The 24,732-nt window shown below is 36.0% G+C and overlaps 2 protein-coding genes across 2 annotated transcripts; both read right to left on the bottom strand.

The window, feature by feature from the left end:
- Window positions 1-6,245: 6,245 nt before the first annotated feature.
- Window positions 6,246-9,568, bottom strand: LOC136776187 (E3 SUMO-protein ligase ZBED1-like). The gene is made up of 7 exons (XM_066731568.1): window positions 9,349-9,568; window positions 8,391-8,590; window positions 8,118-8,316; window positions 7,464-7,806; window positions 6,741-7,418; window positions 6,353-6,635; window positions 6,246-6,284 (listed from the first exon to the last, which is right to left on the bottom strand). Exons 1-7 carry the CDS (start codon window positions 9,566-9,568, stop codon window positions 6,246-6,248), a joined length of 1,962 nt encoding a protein of 653 aa, XP_066587665.1.
- Window positions 9,569-14,248: 4,680 nt separating this feature from the next.
- On the bottom strand, window positions 14,249-16,240 carry LOC136776186 (zinc finger protein 862-like). The gene has a single exon (XM_066731567.1). The coding sequence runs from the start codon at window positions 16,238-16,240 to the stop codon at window positions 14,249-14,251; it is 1,992 nt and encodes a 663-aa protein (XP_066587664.1).
- Window positions 16,241-24,732: the final 8,492 nt, after the last annotated feature.

Genomic DNA, 24,732 nt, shown 5'->3' with positions numbered 1-24,732 from the left:
GTTTTTACTAAACGGTAGTTATAGGTACGTCCCTATATCTGCCTATACTTATGCATAGTATATATTATATATGATTATATACGAAAATATAAGTATATACTCGTATATACTATATACTATACATAAATATGGGTAGATACGAGGACGTACCTATAACTACTATTGTGTACAACTTTAAACTTAAATATATCCATAAAACTATAGGGAACATGGATTAGAGCCAAAAACGTGTATATGGATAAGACACTTTAACGAGTTTGCAATGTTTAGGTTCAAGCTACAAATTTTATACATAGAGAGCATTCCTTCATGTTTACATCTCACTAAATGTAATATACGTAATACACAATTTAGGTCTACTAAATACAGGTTTTCTAATATGTTTGTAAATTTCTAATGATCTCAGAAACCAAAGGGTCCAGAAGAATATACATTTTCTTAGGCGAGTTAGGCTGAAAAGAGACACCCCAGACCTTTCCAAAATGGCCCAGATATAAGTTTCTTAAATAGTTTTTAGTTAACCAATTGTAGCTTAATTAACAAGCTCCTTGCCTTCTAGAAATCCGATAATGACGAGAGTGGTCTCGTTGGACTCATATTGGGTTATATTTTTATCCTTTAGCAAAAAACATAGTCCACCTATATTATTGCATAATTGGATAAAAAACACCGAAACAAGAAAGATGAGTCCTCGCAAAGCTCTCTACAATGTTCCGTTCGCGAGATATGAATATTTAAGTATTTGTTAGTTAAACAATTTGTAGCTTAACTAATGGATTTCTTAGCTTCTAGAAGTCAGATTGGGACAAGACTAGTCTCGTTGGACTCGTCTAGGTGCATATTTTCATCCTGCATCAAAAAATATGGTCAAACAATTTTATCGCATAATCGGATGGGATACGTCGAGACAAGAAAAATAAGCCCTCGCAGAGCTCTCTGCGATGCTCCGTTCGCGAGATATGAATTTTTTAAGTATTTATTGGTGAAACAATTTGTAGCTTAACTAATGGATTTCTCAGCTTCTAGAAGTCGAATTGGGACAAGACTAGTCTCGTTGGACTTGTCTTGGTGCATATTTTCATCCTGCACCAAAAAATATGGTCATGCAATTTTATCGCATAATCGGATGGGATACGTCGAGACAAGAAAAATAAGCCCTCGCAGAGCTCTCTACGATGCTCCGTTCGCGAGATATGAATTTTTTAAGTATTTGTTAATTTAAACAAAATATAGTTTAAATAATGGATTCCTCGGCTTCTAGACATCCGATCAAGACGAGATTTGTCTTGCTGAACTCATCTTTGCCTATATTTTTATTCTGAGATAAAAAATATAGTCCAGCAATTTTATGGCAGAATCGGATAAAAAATGTCGAGACAAGCAAACGGAGTCCTCGCAGAGCTGCCTACGATACTCCGTTCGCGAGATATAAATGATTGAAGTGTTTTGTAGTTAAATAATTTGTAGTACAAAGGGAATTCATAAATTATTTTAATATTATGCAAGTCGGCTTTAATGTAAATTTGTGTAAATAGATTGAAATTTCGTTAAAAAAATTGAAGCTCTTGCAAATGCTATTTAAAAAGGAACTACATAGAACAACCTATGTGATTTATTGTGTTCCTATAAATACCATTTAGAAACAATGCTTCTATGGGCATTTGTTATGATAAGCCTCTCCACTAACTTTTAGGTACGCGGAAGTTTCGTTTAAAAATCAAGTACTTGTAACTACCTTTAATTGGCTGTGTCCTCACAAATGTTTTCTAAATCCAATGTCCTTACAAAGTCCCTTGGAAAACTAAGTCCCCATAAGTTCATATGTTATCACAAATGCCAATTTAGAAAAAATTCAGGACCTGATAAGTCTGTTCCCATATATACCCAAACATATCAACGGTGTATAAGCTTTTCTAATAAAGTAAGTCAAATAGTACATATTTTGTTCCTGTAGATATTACCCATGGAAGGATTTTCCGTCAAAAAAATTAAAATATATTGAGGTTTCCGTATCTACCCGATTAGACACACATTATATATATATATATATATATATATATATATATTTAATTATTATTTCTTTTACTTAAATATTCATTTAGGGGGAGTTTGGGAGATTTGAGCCACTTTTTAACAAAATTAATATATTTCGTTAACAAAACAATATAGAGAGATGAAACGGGTAGCTAAAGATAGCTTGGTTTATTGATAAATATACAGGTAACTTGTAGGTTTATATTCATTGATAAAGAAAAGTGTGGCATTTATTCTTATAAAAACTGTAAAGTGGCTCAAATCTCCCCCAGAGTTGGGAGATTTGAACCAGTGAGGCGGGAGATTTCACCATACCAATAGAAGTCGGAAATGTAAACATTAAATATTAAATTTAATACACAAATTAGTTATTATTAACGGGAATCCGTATACCGACATTACAGGGCGAAAACTATTTCGCATGTAGCGTCGTTATTTGTTGACGGATTGTAAAGTTATTACAGGTTTTTGGAAATTCCAAAAGCTTATCTACTAAGTTACGTTAGGAAAATTAACAAAAAATGAAAACAAATTTTTGTTTAAATAAATATATTAACATTACTGAGAAACAACAATTAAATCGCAAAATCCCCCAACGTACTTTACTAGATAATGTTCATACGTTTCCAAAAAGTACACAAAAATGCAAATCTGTCAAGAAATGACGATGCTGCATGCGATATAAATAATGGAAGAATTTCGTGTTGGTGACTTCCCGAACACGATATTCTTCCATTATTTATTTCGCATGCAGCATCCTCATTTCTTGATAGATTTGCATTTTTGTGTACTTTTTGGAAACGTATGAACATTATCTAGTAAAGTACGTTGGGGGATTTTGCGATTTAATTGTTGTTTCTCAGTAATGTTAATATATTTATTTAAACAAAATTTTTTTTTCATTTTTTGTTAATTTTCCTAACGTAACTTAGTAGATAAGCTGCTGGCATTTCCAAAAACCTGTAATAACTTTATAATCCGTCAACAAATAACGACGCTGCATGCGAAATAGTTTTCGCTCTGTAATGTCGGTATACGGATTCCCGTTAAGCCATGTTTGAAGAAAAACTACTTTTTATTTATTTTCTAGAATTTTGCATTGAATACAAATAAAGTTTTGTTTAGGCTTTCTGCCATGGCGAGCTGTTTGCTTTTTCTATTACTTTCCTTTTTTTTTATATTGAAAAGGTATTTTACATCTGAAATGTAATCAAATAATTTTCTATTAGAATTTCCAAATTGGGGTACGCACCTACGAAAACGCTAAACAATGGTTTATCTCTCCTTTCACAACGTAAATTATGTCTCCCACCCTATACTACTTGGGATTATTTTGTTAAAAAAAAATTTAAATTATTTTATACTAAACTGATTTTATTTTATCAAACTAGATAGTATTAAGAGTTAAAATACAAAGTTTCAAATAAATAACTTACAATTTGAAGAAATAGGAAGCAAAATGAGGAGTTTGCAATATTATACTTGAAACACATCCAAACAACTTTTCCTTAATAGTAACTAGGTGCCTTTGCATAACGCTCTTTTGTCATGCGCTAGAGTAAACAGTGCCTAAGTATATATTTACAAAACATTTCGCTCCAATTGCCTATATATTAAAAATGATATTTCAAATGGTTTATGTCTCCCACCTGGTGAAGTCTCCCGGACTCCGTATAGTTTATCAGCATAACGATGTTTATTATATACATTGCCGTATTTATAAGAATTCTTATCTAGTCGGAACTATCCAACTTTCCCCTAAATCTAAAAAATTACAATTATTTAGTACGCGTTTAGTCAAAGCTCTAATGATTTTTTGTAAGGAGCGTTTTAACTTTTTCTCGGATTGCGTACTGTTGCCCCACAGTGTACGTAAGAAAATGCAAAGGTGAAGCTAAATTATATATTCAACAAATCTTAAGGTTATTTAATAATCAACATAAACGTTATATTTGATGGCTACTATAATGTTAAATTTAAATCAAATAACTTATTACTTCCCGCGTAGAAAAATTTAGTATTGCAAATGTCTCGCAAACAGAATCAGAAACGCATCGCAAGGATGTTGCAATTAAACTCGATTTGGTTAATTTGCTATTCTCCTAGAGATAACATTGTAATTCAATTGAAAGCTCGGAAAGCATAAGGCAACTCGCGTTCGAGGTAGCTCAGCCTAACACGCAAGAGAGGGGATAACGTCTACTGGTACGAGAGGCAGCGATACATTTTTCCAGGTCATTTTCGCGTGGTTTTTTTTTCAGTGAATCATGTACACGTAATATACAACGCGAAAATCATACTATTACACGGTACCCCTATACAATAAAGGGTTGTGGGGAGGTTGTAAAGTCCGCAAAAAAAATATCATTTTTGCGCGTACGAAACTTCGTATGCTCATTTATTGGAGCATAGAATATTTTAAAAGCATAGTCTTCTATCAATATCTTACAATGGAGTACGTTTTGCACCCACACAAAGATGCGTAAAAACAATGAAAAAACAAACCTGATAGCTGCGTGAATGAAACTAAGTGTAGGGTATCTGTTTATAATGTAGAACACAAAAATAATAATCTTCCACCTGTAAAGTACAACAAAGATCGTCTTCCAAGCCGGTGAAAGTGCACTTGGCACGCGGGGCAAGCAAGCACCGCTGCAAAATAGCGCTTTATCTTAAATTCTTTGAGAGATATTACTGTTGTGAATTGTTAATAGATTAGAAATCTATTAATATTTATGTCGTACATATTATTTATTAAATTAATAATAACTTTTTGTGTTAACTATACGGGAAAATGAAACGTCTAATTTAGGGATGGCGATATTTTCCAATTGTATCGATATTTTGTATCGATACGTATCATTTGTGAGTATTTCGATACGTATCAATATCGACATTGCGCGTATCGATACAGCAAGTATCGATATATTTCACATATATACGATTTTTATGTTGTTAAAGCTAGCCCTCCACTGTGTCTTTAATTCCACAGCCCACCTGTCATTTTGTAAACTTATTGAGGTCACTAAAGTTTAATTAAAGCTTATTATATAGATAAGTATTATTTACTGTACATTTATTAATTAGAAGGAATTTAAGCAAGATTCTTTGTGAGTATATTTTTATTACAGGTAATAATTTTTAAGCAGCCTGACGATTTCTTACAATTAAAAAAGCAAAAGAGCAAAATCCGCACTTACAGTTGCTTATAATTGGAATTTTTTAAGAATTCTATTCCACTATCTAAAAAATACAGGTAAAACATAAACCTATATATTTAATATAATAAAATCATTTATTATAAATATTTGCACAGTTCAGCCTTTAAATATAATTAGCTTTCTTTTATTTAAAAAAGTATTCATTATTATTACTCCTAATTGATAAATAATTGGCGTATATAATTTTAGTACATTTATTCTGTGATAATACTTATTTTTCACAAGTAGCCCTATTACTAATCAATTTTGTTCATTATGTTCTCTGTATAAGTCTCTAGTAAACCTTTCATATGATACTCAACTTCCTTTTTTAATTCAATCTTAAGATTTAAAATATTACTAGTAGGGATGCTTCCTCTTGTTGAAATAACAGATAAATACTCAGCGTTTGACAAAACTGTTTTAAAAAATTGCAGTGTTACAAGAGCTAATTATAGTTATAGTACCTTTCTTCTGCTTAGGACTTAATATGTGCACTGCAGCTATACAGTCTGGATATGTCAAAAAAATGAAATGTGCACGATTATCACCAGTTTCACATTGAGGTATATTGTTGTTATTTACTGTTTATGGAAATTTCCTTAAGTATAAAATACTTATTAATAAATATAACCTGTAAATAGTTGTAAAATGATATTAATATAAATAAATAAAACATTTTAATGAAATATGATATTTATTTAATGCTAGATGCAGATTATTTTAATATATGTACGAACTCTTAATATAATTATTATCAGCTTTTTTATAAATATTTAATATTTTATAATTCTTTGATCTTATATCCATATATCATTGTAAAAAATCACAAATGTATACAGGAAGAATCACCAAAGACGCGCCACATGTACAACATTAGAATTCATTTATCTCTATATTTACAAAAAATATCAATTTTTGTTATAATTCTTTTAATTTTAAATACAAAGGAGTTTCATAACCATTTTATACAATAAATTTGTGTCACTTATATTTACGGAGATAAATGAATTATTGTGTTGTATCTCTGATGCCCCTTTGATAATAAACCTGTATATTATAGTTAATTAATTAGCATTTATAAGTAAATAAATTATATTAATTTACAATACCTATACATTCCAATCATCTTTTGATAAAGATCCCAGAAACAGCAAATGTTGCAGATGTTCTGCAGTTAAACGGTTTCTATTTTCTGTTAAAATTTGGCCACATTTGGAAAATATCCTTTCACAAGGGACAGAGGTTGCTATGACCGCCAAGTATTTTTCAGCAAGTCTACACAACGCTGAGTTATTTGACCTCCAGAATTTTATGGGACATGTAGTCATTTCTACTGGGGTTTGTGTTAAATAATATTTGAAGTCTTCTGGTATTTTATTCTCTTGTACGTCTGAGCTTCTTTGGGATATAATTCTGTTTACTAAACTTGTATGACATGACCAGAAATCACTACCTGTTGCTAAGCTTACATTAGTAACATTATTTCCAGTGTAAGAATCTCACCTTTCTTCATTTAGAGCATTAGAAATATGATTAATACAATTAGTACAAGCTGAATCATTGTTGAAATGAATAATTTTAAACCTTGGGTCTAAAATTGTGCAAATTGCTAAAATCATTTCATTTTCTATATTAGCAAATCGTTGCTCAAATTTTTCTAGCAAAAGTTCCTTCATTTCAGTTCCAATTTCAGTTTCAGGTATTTTTTCTTTCAATGAAATTCTTAATGTATTAATGATAGATATGACTTTGCTCGCTGTTAAGTAATTTTCACCTGACACTATTTTTGTAGCGTTTTCAAAGGGTTCTAACAGAGAAACAAACTCTTTTGCAGTTTGGAATTCAGCCGCTGTAATCATTGATGGAGCATGTAGAAGCTCTAACAAAATAGAACCAATTTTATTGGATAACTCAACAAATCTTGATAGCATATTATATGTCGAGTCCCATCTCGTTTCTACAGACTGAATTAGTTTTAATTCCGAAATGTCCCGTAGCTTATCTGCCGCGATAACAGATTTTTTGAAGTATGTAACTATACTTTTTATCTGTTTTACTCTCATATTGATATTATTCGATTCAATAACTTTTGCAGAAATTAAATTTAAGCTATGCGCGAAGCATGACAAATGTTTCTCAGTTCCAAAAGCATCTTTTATGGCTTTTTTTATATTAGATCCACTGTCAGAAACAATTATTAGTATTTTCTCAACATCTATATCTCACTCTTTAAAAATTTCTTTTAACCAATTCTCTATATTTGATGAGCTATGTCTGTCATTAAGCGCCGTTACACCAATTGTAACTGACTTGTGACTGTCATCTTGTATATAATGACCTGTTAGTCCTATATAACTTTTTGTATTTAATGGTTCTGTCCATATGTCGGTCGTTAATGATAAATGCGAAATTTTCTTTAATTGATTTTTTATTATATTTGATAATAACTCGTATTTTTCATCAATTAACTGGGTAATGGTTTTTCTTTTTGGAATTTTATAAAGAGGTACAATTGATTCCATGAATAATGTAAACCCTTCTTTTTCTACTATACTGAATGGTAAATTATCTTTTGCAATCATAAATAGAAGCTTATTTTTTTATATCTGCTGCTTTTGATCCTCCATCTGAAATATTAATAAAAAAAATTAATTGTACCTGGTAAATAAAATATTACTTATAACGTAATATTTAGTTGTAATATCTTAATCAATAATATAACGCTATTATTCATCATGCACGTTATACTACAAATATATTATTGAACGGGGAAATTATACAACTATTGACTACACTATGTACATAATAATTTTGTTTATTGTGTGTAAAGCTTTAAGAAATTCATTTTGTTCCAAATTTGCCAAGATATGTATATTCTACCTTTAAATGAAATTTGTTTGTATATTGTATTGTCTATTCGGGGTTGTTTACAGCTGAGAGTTGGGCTTGAACACTGCATATCTAACGATGTAGAAGTTGAAGGAGTAGTAACCGATGCAGAAGAACATGCATCTACTGGACATAAATTAGGATCATCTGGGTCGTCTATTGACCTTCTTTCATTGTTATCGAATATGTTCTATAAGTATAATGTAATTATAGCATATAAGTTTAAGATATTCAAATTTAAAATTAAATTAGTTCCTACATTACGCATATCTGAGTTTCTCTTAAGATTCTTTCATTACAGGTAGTATCATGATTACCCAATTCTACAGTCGGATACTGTCTTTTTAAATGCAACTTCAAATTAGTAGTGTTTCCACTAGTCTTAATTTCTTGTTGGCAAATTTTACATTTTCCACCATTCGGAAAGTTTACAAAATATTTCCAAATTAGAGTTTTTAGAGGCACTGAAATAATAACAAGATTAAATTATAAAATGATAATACATATAATCAACAATTTACTTATTAAATTCAAAAGGAAAATGAAAGGAAGTTTAAGGTGAAAGTAAGGTGTTTATATGCATACTGATGAAGAAATGACCTAGCAGCCACCCAGGAACAAAATTTTAGGGATATTTTAGGAAAACTTATTTGAATATGCTGAAAAATTTAATGGAAACAACTTATGTAACAAAATTAATCAATATATTAATTTAATTTTATAGTAAATTATAAATAATAACCTTCAAAATCAGTGAAATAAACAAATATAATATATGTATTTAAGAGCTATAATATTCACGACCACATTTAAACGATAATACGAAGTAAGAATATGTGTAATTGTACACGTTTACGACGAAGTCTGATGAAGACGGTAATATATATTGTAACCTGGAGGTCTACAAATAATTTAAACAACACTAAAAATGTCCGGGAACACACCACTTTATTCGCTAAAACTCAGAGTAGGGGCCTCCCGCGATGCTCACGCACACTTATTATACGCTACACAGATTGGTTTCCTAATTTCTCACTTAACTTAAAAATGGAGGGGCAGAAGACGGGGAAGACAGGTGAAAGGGAAGGGAGTCGCTAATGGCAAAATTCGGGGCAAGGGGGGGGGCGACAGGGGCAAGGAATCATATGGCGAGCGTAAGGGAGATGAAACCAGGGAGAGGAAAGCAGGATTAACACAGGAACACTTAATCGACCGCTCTGACCGAGAATCTCCGGTTCCCCGATTCCACACTCCGATCCTGACTTTTCGAACACGAAGAAGAGGCCCGAATTGACAAGACGACGTTCTCTGTCAATCTCGGCGACGACCCTTCTCGCTCTCTTATACAGCGCGATAGCTCCAGCCCCAGTCCTAACCGTAGGATAGGAGTAGTCAAAGTCCAGACTAGCAGTGGCCCGATCCTCACTTTTCTCTTGTGACATCGGCCAGGTCCTATTTTCCTATTCCTGTTGTCTCCTCCTTTATTAGGGCAACAGCGCATGTGTAAGATCATTGAGCCAATTATCGATTGGAATATTAGGCTATGATCCACATTCGCACTGTTCCCAGTTTTCGTAGGCTCTTCTCCAGCGGCGTCGTCTGCTACATTGCTTGGTGGCTTCCGGGCGGGACGATGCGGTGCGGGGTCGGCGATGGTGGGTCGGTAGTGGCGCGGTCAGGGGAGATCGCAGCTCAGCGCGCTAGCGGCGCGGCGCGGTAACGGGAAGGGTCTGGGGGGGGGGGGGCACTCAGCGGGGATAAGTGGTAAGGGGACGGCAGGAGAGTCGCGTAAACAGACGAGCACAGCGAGAAGATTGAAAGGAGAGGACACTATATACATCGGGGACGGAATAATAAAGGATAGGAGAACAACAGTTTTCTAGCTCATGTGGGAGCAGAGGATACATCTTAACATTACTTTTAATCTGAAATAAAATACTCTTAATTCCTATAACCCTATTTACAACTAGTCCTACAAACATTCGTCCAATTCCCAATCAAACCATTTCCTAAAAACATACACTCTCCTTCTGTGGGTGACATTTACAATATTCCTTCGGCGGAAAATTACATGGTAGCTCCACGAAAGGTTCATCATACTACACTCACACATCAGCAGGTATACTGGGGGGGGGAGGCACTAATGGGGAGAGACGAGAACTACAAAATCTGTACATTTCTGTAACGTGTTTCTACCACGTTACAATATATATATATATATATACTATATATACCTTGCGTAGATCCTATTTGAATTCATTTTTCCCGATGAAAAAGTGGTTCCTGTTTTATCCTGGATGGGACGCGAACATTCGACCTCATAATTAATCAATGCCTTAACCCGCTCGGCTATTTGGTCCTTACGGGAAAAATGAATTCGATAGTATAATTAAAGAGACTTTTTATTACACACATTTATACGTGTAAACTATAGAAAATGCATTTTTACTTCGCGAATATTTTCTATTTGTCAATTTTGTTGCTCTTTACATTTATACAGATAAACATTTCAAATTGCGCATATTCGAATTCAATGTGTAAAGTAATAGTCCTGCTGACTTAACTGAGAATGAGCATCAAACTGGATGTACGAGGTAATGGGCTAAAAAAAAATTTTAATCGGTCGGGAAAGGTATCAGAAATAAGATACTATGATGCTCGCGCGCAGAAAGATGTGCCTCTTTAGTTATAAATAAAAATGTGAAAAAAATCGCAAAAAAGCTGCGTTTTTCTCCAAACATTTGCGTTTATCTTAAAATCTAACGGTTTTCGTGACAATTTTACTAAAAATAATTTATTCGCCATAAAATTTCCTATAAAGTTCACCTTGTGTGATTTCTTTAATTGCAATATTACTCCTGCAAATTAAAAAAAAACATTATGTAAAACTGAGTTTAAGCACCTAATAGTTTTCAATGGTTGTAATTGTTCAATCTTAATGATATTTTACAAAAAGTTACTTTAGCCTATTAGTAATAATTGTGCAAAACTCTACCCTTTTAGATGCAATAGTTTTTGCATAATTGAAATGTTAATTAAAAATTCGTCAAAACTTTGAATGATTGCACAGACTAATGCAGCCATTCAAGATTATCCCCGATTTTTTTATACAATAAAGGGAGCCTAAATAACAATATTCTGCAAGAATTTGTTGATAATTCTTATTTTTGCGGCTACCAGGATTTTTTAAAGAAAATTTGAATTTTTTAATTTGTTAATTAAGCCTGCCAGCAAGCGAATTATCAATATATTCAAAATTTGAAGACGCCTAAAGAATACGCTTGAAAAAACGCATGCTTCTAAAAAAAATCATCAAAATATATTTTACAGATTTTTTGTAACAATGTTTCAAATTCTTCATTGATTTACGGCGGTAATATACCATATAGAGACATTTTTAAAAGTGCAATCGGTAGGGCATATCATATAGTATTACAGTGCCAAATGCTGTTTAAATAAATTATGAGCTTCTTTAAAAATTTGATAATTAAAATCCTCCCGACCGACTGAAAAGTATAGGGTGCTCGGCCAAGCACAGTGGTGGGGATAACAGATGATAGTGGAGCTAAATTCGATTGCGCGACTTCAAAGCGAAGGCGCGCAACAAAAATGAAATATCTCGGCTTCTAGGCAATGTAAATTGATGATTTTTTTTAATTTTATACGCCGGAAAAAATGCAACGCATTGGCGGACTCAATTTTTATCTATCTCCAAACATTCTGGCGATACGAGATGCGTTACACATTCAACAATTTTGTACATGGCTAATATTTAATTAAAGCAAATCTATACAAAATATTATAACAAGTTTGCCTTCAACTGATTGATTAATATCATCAGGCAGTTATTGGACCTTCTCAAAATTTTCAAGAGTGCTATAAAATCCTAACGGCAGAACTTTTAGCTTCACACATAATAGAGATCGGAGTCGACCATTTCAGGTATATGGAAAAATATGAAAAATGTATTTATTGCTTTATGGAAGAAATAGGATTTTTCGAAATGATTGTTAGAGTAACATATCATATGCAAATATTTATTATACATTGAGGAGAAACCATGAAAATGAACCCGTTATATTTAATTAATATGTCACTAATAAATGTATTATAAATATTTGCATATGATATGTAGGGGGAAGTACCCTAGTATCGGACACTTAAGCTTTTTTTTAAATAAAGTGATCAATAATTTCTACATCTCACTTTAAGTTAATAGAAACTAATCTATATTATATAAGCTAATGTTACTAACATAAAAATAATATTAAAATAAGCTAAAACTGTAAAATTTGGATATTTAAGATACACAGTACTATATAGCAGATCATAAAAGGGTCCCCTAGTTTCGGACAGTCATTATTTTTGTCTTGAAATAGTCTTTCTAATTATTATAATAGGTGAAATGAGCAACTACTAAAATTGACTAAGTATCTATTTTATTCTTCGTAATGTTGGAGTCGCTTATTGAAGCTACAGCTGTTAAAGTGATTAATTATTAGAAATATGCAAAAGAAATATTTTATTTCATTAGAAAAAGACATACGAAATAAATATATATACGATTATAATTGATATTTTATTCTGTAAATTGAATTTCATAGAGAAAGCTTCCATTGCTCTATCAGACCACTAAGCTTCAGAGTTAACAAATATGTTCCGTAGCGCAGATGGTGAGGCGCTTGTTTGCTGCTTACGCGGACTCGGGTTCGATTCCCGCAGACTCATGCAAACTTTTTTAATTTTTTTTTTATTACCATTAACCTACTAGATTAAATAATAAATTAAGAAAATAAAATATTTTTAACAATAATACGTAAAATATGAGTCTTAAGACAATTGACCAATGTTACGTAATATCATCGCATTTCCTTATTTATTATAAAATCTAATAAGTTAACGGCTGCTTATAAATATTTTATCTTAATACATTCGCATTTAGCGTATTTAGCTTTTATCATAGCTGACCGTGAAAAACACATTTCTTAATTTCCTTCGGCTACTCGGCTTTTCTCGTTTAAGCTCGTTGGCTAAACGAGCAAAGAAGGATCGCGAGAAAGAGAGGTCCGAGAAAAGTATACCGCTCTCTCTCGTACTCGAAATATACCGGAGTTATACGAAGGACACCGAAACATGCACGTACTGCAGTGATGGTATGCGTGCAACGTTCGAAGAGTCAGTAGTGGGGTGCTCTCACGGACGATTCAATAGCTCTTAGTGTTAGTGAGCCTATGGAGGCAGAGTGGGGAAGCATTTTAGACCCAGTCTGGCTTCACTGCCTACCGCGTCTAGCCGCTCTATCTCTCACTCTATCTTTCGCCGCGGCGCGCTTGCGCGTCTACTGGCCCTGGCACGTCGCGGCAGGGGCACAACTTGCGCGCCTGGCCGCTAGGTGGCCAGCGCCTCAAGCAGCTCTCTCGCTGGCAAGTTTCGTGCCGCGAAATTATATAGATGGGTCCTTGATAAAGACCCATCGCAGCCCCAGAGCTGCCAGACTTGGCATAATCTCGCGCATGCGCGAAATGATTCTTGTAGTTTGCCTCTTCGCCACTGCAGCTTTCAGGGATGTAGCAACCTTAAGTATCGCCCGTAGAACCTTCCTTTTAATGTTTTGAATCACTGCACCTTAATATGAAAAATCAATTTCACAATAAATTAAGAAATAAACAAATTAACTATAAATTGGATTGCTTGTTAGTAAGTCCCTTTAACTCTTATCAAATATTTAAATGAAATATTAAAAGATGTGAATAATTAATGTGTTAAATTAAATCAATATTAAAAAATATCTGATATGTGAGTAGAGATATAAGCCCTCTCACCAACGACAAGGTCTTGCAATCCTTAGAGAGGGAACATGCAAAACATATAATAAAATTATGTTTGTTTTTATTACCAGCACTTTATTACACTTTTCAATGAGAAAATACATTTTGCATAAAATGCAGTATATTTTTTCAGAAAAATTACGAAGATGTAGTCAATAAAATCAAACTTAAGTATTAAGAACACTCATGCAAAAATACATAAAAATGAACATATTATACCCAAAGTTTCACATGCAATGTCCGCAAATGCAAATAATTGTTTAAAAAATAGCCACCAAAAAATTGTAACATATGTTAGGAAGAATATAAATTAGCTGAGTTATGCAGCTCTAAATGTCGCGCATCTACTTGGAAAGACACACAATTCTTCTCGTGTGCTTGAAATGATGACCGAATTTTGCAAATGGCGTTTAATAAATCGGCACCGATTGCATTACGTTTCTTCGAACGAACATCTGTTACAATTGAAAAAATGCGTTCAACTTCGGCATTGGAGTGGGGCAAAGATAGGAGCATTTTAACTAATAGCTCCAAATTCGGAAATAATTTATTATTATCAAAATTTTTTAAAGTGAACACTTTATTCCAGAAGGGAACAATGTCCAAACCCTGCAACATTTCGCGATCGCTGTCTTCAATAAGAGGCAGCTGACGCCACTCCATTGCCAATTCATTTTTATTAAAAATTGGTGGTAAAGAAGGTAAGATGCAATTGAAATCACGTATTTCACGGTTTCTAACAGTTATATCTAGTGCTATAACTGGATGTAGAAATTCAAATTTCTTAAATATTATATTATTTAGTGGCAGTCTTTGCTGCATTTCAATTACGCTAACTTTATAAAAATTTAAACAACGTTTACGGATTTCTAAAACATCTTCTTCTGATAAATTTTCTGAAAATTCCTCACAATCCGAACCTAAATAAATAAGACCTATATCTAAATAATATTTTAAATCATGCAAATTTAAACATTCAATTTCACTTAATGCTTCTGCTTTCAAGAAATTTTGGCCAAATTGTTTTATTAAAGTTTTGCTTGTTTTTACAAGCTTATGGATTAAAACATTTGTAGATTGAAAAAAGGCATTAAATTTATTGAAGGCAGTTAAGGCATAGTTTAAAAACAGAAAGTAACTTTTAATCGTATCGCTATTTAAAAGATCTAAAATTTTTGTCGCCGATTCTAATTTATCATTAAAGCATGCGTCATTAAAGAAAAGACGGAGACACGACCAATTCTCAATTAGTCTATCAACACATTTCTGTGCTGATAACCAACGAGTTTCTCCAATTTTTAAAATTTTATGAGTTTCGACCTCACAAAAAGTTTGGAACTCTTTTAAAATAGCGCAACGCTTTGCACTACCAGAAACATATGTTGCTACTCCGCGCATTAATTCAAAACATTCTTGCGGCAATTCTTTGCAAGCTTTTTTTGCTACTATCGCAGAAGTGTGGCAAATACAATTTAATAGAATAACGCGAGGAACTATTTCTTTCAGCCGAGTTAAAAAGGAATCCCGGGATCCCAACATAACGGACGCATTATCACACGCGAAACCTACTATATTTTCAAAAGGAATACCGTATTGGAAAAAACAATTTTTAAAGGCCGCGAATAATTTTTCGGCTGAGCAGTCAGTTGCATCGAGCTCAATTATTTTAAATAGTTCCGTTATTACATTATTCATTTCTGTTGAAAAATATTGAACGACAATGCTTAAGCATTTCTTGTCAGTTATATCCGTTGACTCATCTAATAAAATACTAAAATAATTGTTTCTCAATGCATCTGACGTACGTTCCATTTCCCGTTTCTCTAAAACATTCGTAATAATTTTGCTACATTTCGTACGATGTAGCTTAATTTGCTCTACTATTTCTGGCCGTGTAAAAGTTACTTTTATTAAATCTACTAAATGATCTACAGACTGAATACTCACATTATGCTCAGCGAAATAACTTGCTAATTTAATTTCTGCACTTTTCACTAAATCACTAATATTCAAATTTTCTTCCGACGAACAAGAACTTGTAGGCGCGTCATTATTTTCCACCGAACTATAATTATTATCCATCACCCATAAATGACTTTCACTTTCAGCATGCTTTTCTAAAACATTTTTTCTATTTGACAAAAACCTTTTACATGCATTGCAAAAAGCCTGATTATCCTGATTTACTAACCACGGACTAAACTTTTTATTTGACAACCACGAATAAACAAAATTTCTAACACCACCACTACTACTACAGCCTTGCATTTGGTCCGCGGAATCCATAATAAATTTCGAAAATTACTACAGACACTGTAAAATCACTTTTATTATCCCGTAAATTGATTAACGATCCGTATTAAATGATACCAAATGCAAGACTGATTAAGTTACTTTAAATTAGATGGAAAGTTAACGGGTACTTCGTTATTGTTTGTAAACAAACGGCATTTGCCAGTTAACTTTTGATTCATTTTGCAGACTGTCAAAAATTTTTCAATAATTTTATGTATCTAGCATATCTATTACTAACAGTCAGAAGGACTTTCAAATGTTTTATATAATTGTTAAATAATATATGCGAAAGAGGCTTTTATCATTATTACAATAATTAACAATTTAAAAAAAAAAGATTTATTTATCAACATATAAAAGCTTAGTGTAATGGAATCAATGGTTCATTTCATATAAAATAATGATAACAATGATAAATTGGACTAATTAATTGTTTTATTTCTTTTATTTATACATATTAGTACAAATTTGCTTAATTATTCAATAGGAAATCGAATATACTTATTACTGATAAAAATGGTGTTTAAATTTATATATATAATTTTCAGACACCGCTTATTAAAAAGAAAATCCGAAATTCTAGAATTGAAATCTTATTTATATCTGTTTATAAATGTATTAAAAAGTTTATTTATATATTTCACATATTTATACATAAACTACATATTCCCTACTAATTAAGAAACATACTACTGCAGTTTTGACGTATATATCTTATTTCCAGAAAAATTAAGGAAAACCTGTAAATTCATACATATATATGTCCGTCGATAAGAGCGATAAAGCTTCGAAATTGGATTGGTTTAGTTCATGTGTTCTGTCAATTTAATAATCCCGCTTTCGTTTGATAAACGCGTATTAAACTAACATAAACTAAAAAATAGTTTGTGTTAAATGATTTAAGTGCATTAAAAACATGTTTAGTTTGTTCAGCAGTATATAGAACAGACCTGAAATAAGATAAACATTGATTGCATAAAAATATTCAGATTGTGCTGTTTTAGGTTAAATTTGTTAATTGAAAAGTGTTTCTTTTGTGATTTTCTTTCTACGACGATTGCATAAAAGCATGAGTTATCAGGACATTATATATTTACAGTGTTTACTCAATCTAATAATGTGATTGGCAGAATAGTGGAAATGTGAATTTTCAATTGGATAAGGAAAATGGGGAATGATGAAAATGGTGCAGCAGTACAAGCTATTTAGATGAGTATTAAAAATTAATTATTTATGGCTTGAAATAAATCAAGATTCTTTGTGTTGTGTTTTCCGTTACAGGTAATGTAGAAAAATGTGGATGTTTCTTCAAAATGTAAGGATTAACAACTATAGAGCACCAGGATACCATTAATTATGACAGCTTGGACATGGTAATTAGTCTTTCGGTCAAGATATTACTCCAACCAAGGAATATCCAGGTAAATAATTCTGCATTTAACAATAATAGTAATTAAGGAACGCCAAATGAGAATAGCTTAGAAGTGTTCTAGCTAACCTATTAATATTTGCAGCATCTTCTCCATCGCCAAGTATGATTGGTACATTGTGGAAATGTGAATCTTCTATTGGATTAGGAAAATGGTGCAGCAGTATAAGCTATTCAGATGAGTATTAACTAATAATCATTTAGAGCTTTTAGTTTGATACAAGATTCTTTGTGTTATGTTCTGCATTACAGATTGTGTTGAAATGTGCCTAGGATTTGGAATACACAAAAAGGCTTATCAACTGAGGACCACAGTAACATAGATTGACAGCTTGGAAGTGGTATTTTGTGCTTGAGTGAAGGCGTTACCCTAGTCTTTGAATATTCAGGTAAATAATTCTGTAATTCATAGTAATAGTAATTACTTATAGAAATGTCTACCAAATCAGAGTAGCGTAGCAGTGCTAGTTAACAGTAGTTAATATTTGCAGAATCTCCTCTGTCAAAACTCTCAGATCTGGATGGAAGGATAATATTTATTTTGCTTGATGGAAGAATTAAAGGTAAACCAATAATTATCAACATTTGTAAATTTTATTTATCTCATCTTAATTATAAGTGTTTGTAGTAACATTTGTATAAAAACAAAAAAATAAACAGAAAATAAAAATTTTTAAATATTTTGTCGAGGGGCACCTCGAACACTAGCTACGTTTCCTAAGCCGGCTGCGAGAATCGTTCTACGCATGCGCCAGATTGTGCCAAGTCTGGCAGCTCTGGAGGGGAAGTCCCATCTTGGTAGGCGGTCTGTGGTTTGGTGATATTTACCAAAGTGATTCACCAGAAGAGTTCGCCGGTGGAGGCGCTCGTTAGATGGCCGTGGAGGCGCTGCCGTAGAGGCGTCAAAAGCCGGTGAGGCAGGTGCCGGAAGGCGGAGGTTGCCGGAAGGCGTCAAAAAAAGCTGCTGTTGCTGCTGTTATACAGCGGTCGAGCCAGTTTGGGGCGCGATGGGTCCTTACCCAGGACCCATCTAAGTAATTACGCGACACTAATCTTGCCAGCGAGAGAGCTGCTGCGGGCGCTGGCCACCTAGTGGCCAAGCGCGCAAGTAGTGTCGCGTCGCGGCCGCGACGCGCCAGGGCCAGAAGACGCGCAAGCGCGCAGCGGAGTGACAAGGACAGATAGAGCGGCTAGATGCTGTCGGTCTAGCCGTCTACTGTGAGCGCAAGAGAGAAAGGGAGATATAGCGGAAAAATGCGGAATCTATTTCTCAACATTTTCCGCTCCTCCCGATCTCGAATAAACTCCCCCCGTTGACGCGATGGCGTCAAGACAAGGAAGAATAAAGTTAACTCAGTTTAACAAGTTTTTTTACAAAAAAAATAAAACGATATAAAACAGATAGGGACGAGGCGACTATTTTTTGAGGTGGACGTGCAGTTTGGCGGAGTGTGGTTCTAGGGCCGGCGACCACCGCAGGGTTATTTTGCCCTGCGGGGCCCAGGCCTTCCATCGGCGCAATTTCATGGCCGTATAGAGGGGCACCTCTATCTCTTGCCCGAATGCCCGGGCTCTGATTTTTTGAGCATTGCGCTCGAGCTCCCTGGCGCTGGGATCGTCGAGGACTTTCCCAGACCAGTTCGCCGAGGCAATGCTCTTCTTTGAGGCGATGACGGGCCTCTGCCGTCTCGTCCGCGGTCGTGCTGTTGGGGTTGGAGGTGGTGGCGGTGCCGGTGTCTCCTTTTGCCCCTCCGGGAGAATATGGCCGAACAGCCGCCGAAATTCAGATTCCTCCCGGGGGGCATGCAACTCTAGGACATCGTCCCCCTCGTCTGCGTATCCCACGCCCAGGAGGTGGGCCCATGGATAATCCGCCATGATCAAATCGCTGCACCAAAAAGGTAGATGATGAGTACGAAGACTCAGTAAGTACTTTGGGAGTTTTTGAAGAAAAGACATGGCGGAAGTCATACGTGTTTCTGAAGGTTTGGAACAGGAAATAGGGCGACCTGAAGAGTCCCAGGAAACCAGGAAAGAGAATAGACAACCTGAAGAGTCCCAGGAAGCTTCAGAAGGAAAAAGGGCAACCTGAAGAGTTTCAGGATGCCGAATAACAGGGTAAAGACAGACCCTGATAAGATCCGAAACGAGGGCTACGCAGGGAGTTTGCAAAGTTGCGAGAGACTCCGTTGAATCTCTTTTCTCGCGGTTTTGAGTATAGCTAAACGAGCTACCCCGTCTACCCCAGGTACTAGTTTAAGAATCCGCCCCAATGTGCACATGCGCGGGGGGTTGTTGGGTACTTTGATCAGAACCAAATCTCCTTCACCAAATTCCGAGTTAGTGTTCTGCCATTTTGGCCTATTCTGCAATGTGTGGAGGTATTCGGAAGACCACTTCTTCCAGAAGGTCTCGGTGATTCTAGTCACGTTTTGCCAACGGTTTAATGAAGATTCGCGTAAATCCAAGGTTGAAAATTCCGGGGGGGGGGGGGGGGGGAATTTAAGGCCCGACCTGACAAGAAATGCCCCGGAGTGAGTACGTCCAACGACTCTGGATCATAATGTAACCGCAAGATTGGCCGTGAGTTGAGGCAGGCCTCAATCTTGGTCAGTAGAGTAGCTATTTCTTCGAAATTAGGCACGAAGACTCCGAGGGAGCGCTTTAGGTGGTGCTTCATACTTTTTACCGCACTCTCCCAAAGACCGACCCAGTGAGGAGTGGCGACCGGAATGAATTTCCACTCGATTTCGCCGAGGGAATCAGTTTTCTGAGTGCGGGCGGCTTCTAGAGCGCATTGGTAGGCGCGTTTGAGTTCTGCGTCCGCTTCTTGAAAGTTAAGGCCGTTGTCTGAGTACATAACGACGGGTTTTCCACGACGAGAGATAAACCGAGACAGCGCGGCGAGGAAGGCCTCGGTATCCAGTCGAGAGACGAGTTCCAAGTGAACAGCACGGGTAGATAGACATACGAACACTGCCACGTAGCATTTTATGGATTTTGCATTACGACCGTGATGTAATTTCACCAAAAAGGGCCCGGCATAGTCTACTCCGGTGTGTTCAAAAGTGAAACTGCGAGAAACCCTAGCGGCAGGAAGTGAACCCATAAGTTGGCTACCGAGTTTAGCGCGTTCGCGAACACACGTGATGCATTTATGAACACATGATTTTACTAGATTTCGCGCATTCACGACCCAAAACCTTTGTCGCAACGTGGACAAAGTTAATTGGAGTCCCCCGTGAAGTGTATCTAGGTGGGTTTGCCTAATGAGTATGGCAGTTAGGTGACAGTCCGGTAGAATAATGGGGTGTTTCGTTAGTTCAGAAATTTCGGCGTTTCGAAGCCGCCCCCCTATTCGTAATATTCCTTGTGGATCCAGTATAGGATATAAGGAAAGAAGCTTTGATCGCGACGGTATACGTAACCCATGACTCAAGGCTGAGATTTCGTTGGCGAAGTGTGTTCGTTGAACAACCTTTACCAAGGCTTCAATTGAACTGCGAATTTCCAATGCAGACAGGAGGGAGTCCTCCCATTGGCCGGTTTTCCTGGTCCGCTGGACAAATCGAAGAACATAAGCCATAACTCGGACCAGTTTAGACCAAGACGAAAACTTATCAAAAAACCAACACTGAATTGTGTCTAGTTGAGCGGTTAACGCTACCTTCCGACTTTCTTCCGTGGTTTCAAAGACCTGAACAGGATTGACAATTGGCTCGCGGAGAAAAGCAGGCCCATGCCACCAAAGTGAGTCCTCTGATAACTGTTGAGCACTGGCTCCTCTTAAGCACAAATCTGCAGGATTCAGCTTAGTAGGTACATGATGCCAGCTGGCTTCAGGAAGATGCGTTTGAATATATGAAACGCGATTGGCCACAAACGTCTTCCAATGTACGGGTTGCTTTGCTATCCAAGCTAACGCGACCTGCGAATCCGAGTAGCAACGAATCGCATCACAATTCCCGACAAGACTTCCTTTTACATGAACCAATAGCTTGACTAGCAGTGCGGCTGTAATCAACTCCAACCGAGGTATTGAAGTGGTCTTAATCGGTGCGACTTTTGTTTTAGACATTACTAAATGTACCGACAGATGACCGTTGTCATCCGTAAGACGTTCGTAGACTACAGCACCGTAGGCCAACTCTGATGCGTCGCAAAATCCGATCAATTCGCGTTCTCCAGTATTGGGAGTTTGCCCGGTCCAGCGGGGAATGCGTAAAGACTGTAAGTCGCGGAGCTGCTCATAACTCTTGAGCCATTTGGACTGCACCGGCTCAGGAATCTCTTCATCCCAAGAGAGTTTGAGTAACCAGGTGGATTGCATTAACTGCTTTAATGTGATGACTATTGGAGAGATCCATCCCAATGGATCAAAGATCTTAGCATTCTCTGATAAGAGGATGCGTTTGATTAGTACACCAATAGATGAAGGAGAGACACGGAAGCGAAAGCTATCATCCCCGTGATCCCAATATATGTCCAAGACTTTACTTGACCCAGCAGGATCCTCCAAGAAAGAGTGCGGCTCGGTAGGTTCAAGCGGGGAAGTCCCCGGTTGATTGAATGCCCATTTGCTCAAGGAGAAGCCCCCTTTCGCTAGTAGAGCGATGAGTTGTTCCCTGACCGAACTGAGTTGCTTTAAGTCATGAGCCCCGAAAAGTATATCATCTACGTATGTAGAATTTAACAAAACATCCTGCGCGAGAGGGAAGTCAGCCCCGTCCGTGGAAGCTAATTCGCGCAAAACTCGCGAGGATATAAAAGGTGCCGACCCCGTACCGTAGGTCATCGTGTTGAGTTCGAAATCCTGAAGCTCACCGGAATCAGTCTTCCATAAAATGTTCTGATACTTGCGGTCCTCAAGACGAACCAAAATCTGTCTGAACATTTTAACAATGTCCGTCACGCCTATATATCGAAAGGCACGCCAATTCATTAGGATCCGCGTGATGTTCTGCTGGAGCTTGGGTCCAATGAATAACGTGTCGTTAAGTGAGACGCCCGTAGAGGTTTTAGAAGATGCGTTGAATACAACGCGAATCTTTGTCTTCTGGTTCTCGGTCTTAAAAACTGCATGATGAGGCAGGAAGACGCGAAAATCAGAGTTCATAGGAACAGGAGACATATGTCCCAACATAATATACTCCTGTAAGAATTGAGAATAACTTTCAGCCTGGTCTGGAGAGTTTTCCAACCGTCGAAGTATTTTAGATAAGGTTTTCTCTGCTACCCGAGAAGAAGAACCTAGACTATGCTTTTCGATGTCGGATCGAAAAGGTAAAGCAACAACAAAACGACCCGAGTGGGTGCGTGATACCGTATCCACAAAATGTTGTTCACAGAGGGAGTCCTCTGTGGACATGGGTTTGACCTCAGGAACTTCTTCCAGTTCCCAGAAGTCGCGAAGAGTGTTTTCTAAGTCAAAGCAATGATGAACCGTGAGACTATGAGAGCGACCAGCCCTAGGTAAGACCCCAGATACGATCCACCCGAACATAGTCCGCTGGGCAATCAAAGAATGATCAGAAGAATGAATGACCGGGCCTTCTACCAACGTAGGATAGTAATCTGCACCAAGAAGTACATCGACTGGAGCACCGGTTGAAGCGAAGTTATCAGCAAGATCTATTTCGCTAAGTACTGGAAAGGACGACGGGGAATCAGTGTTGCCAGAAAGTAGACCGTCGGTCTACAGAATTTCCCCCTCCACTTACCACCACAGATGCAGGCTCGTTTGCGTGAGCCATCCCCGCTTCTACCGCTTCTCGATGGTCACGAGCACAAGCGAAGCGTCCATACATGTGTCGACTGGCTTCGCTCGCTCTTGGCTATCCTCGGATTAAAAAGAGAGCGGAGATACTTTCTCGGACCTCTCTGTCTTTCTCGCTGTTAGCGTCTAGCAGAAGTTCGAGGCAAAATCTTTCCGCTTCGCTTTGCCGAAAATCTATGAATCTTCGATGTTATTTACATTTGCAGGACAATGCCTTTATTCATGTTTTTCAGCATATTTATTTATAAGCATTGACTTATTTAAATCAATAATAAATTAAGGAAATGCGTATTTGATATATAATAATTATCTTAACTACAAATTCTTCGTTATATTTCGTTTATTTCCGTAAGATCTGCATTTCTTTAATTTATTATTGATTTTTGTGAGTCAATGGCCATTAAAAAAAAATTTAATCATAAAAAAAAAAGCACCGAGCGGGAATCGAACTCGGACCCACGAATTACCACGCGGTTACCTTACTGCCTGAGCCACGAGGCTTCTTCGATGTCTTATAAACAGAAAGTCTTCATACGGACTTGAAATACCGTATAAATAAACGATCAACTGACAGCTTTATTCATTATTATTCTGTCATAAGGGAATAAAAATTGAAGAATAATTATATGTTGAATTGTTTTTAAAAGCTTTTCCAATAGCCAAGAACGAAGATAAATAATCAACGCTCGTAGCATTGGCATATATTATGAGTGCGATAAGGAGCGGCTATCGGACCTCTCTCTCTCTCTTTCTCTCTCTCTCAGTCGCGTCTTTGTTTTCCTTCTTCCTTTAGGGGAAAGCACGTGCGTTTATTACCACAACAATTCTTACCTCAGAAATATTATGTTCTGTAATGTATTTATATGTACATATAGATCAATACGTATTATGTACATAGGCAACGCTAAAATTAAGTATTAATTTCTCTAAACATAAGACTCTCTATTAAAACCATTTACTAAATAAGCTTGAGAATCATATATTGAAATATAAGTAAAATTACATTACTTATTTTCATTGCGAGCTTTTTATTCCCGAACAGCTATTCGGCACTCGCAATGTAAACATACACGAGCGACAGGTAGGAAGCGATTAATCAAAACAAAGAGTTTTTATGACTACCTAGATCTATGCAGTATTTAAAGGATTACATATACTTATTTCTATATATATGTAATAATTATACATAATATGGAAAGACTTTTCTCTCTGTGCAAGGAAGAGCTAATCCAAACAGCGAGCGAGAGAGAGACCGCTGCTTAGTGCGCGGGAAAAGGA

Source organism: Prorops nasuta, unplaced genomic scaffold (assembly GCF_024137725.1).
Source record: "Prorops nasuta isolate Cenicafe-Biocafe unplaced genomic scaffold, Cenicafe_Pnas_1.2 PNAS00009, whole genome shotgun sequence".
NCBI classification, from domain to species: domain Eukaryota; kingdom Metazoa; phylum Arthropoda; class Insecta; order Hymenoptera; family Bethylidae; genus Prorops; species Prorops nasuta.
This window is presented reverse-complemented; position numbering and strand designations above follow the sequence as displayed.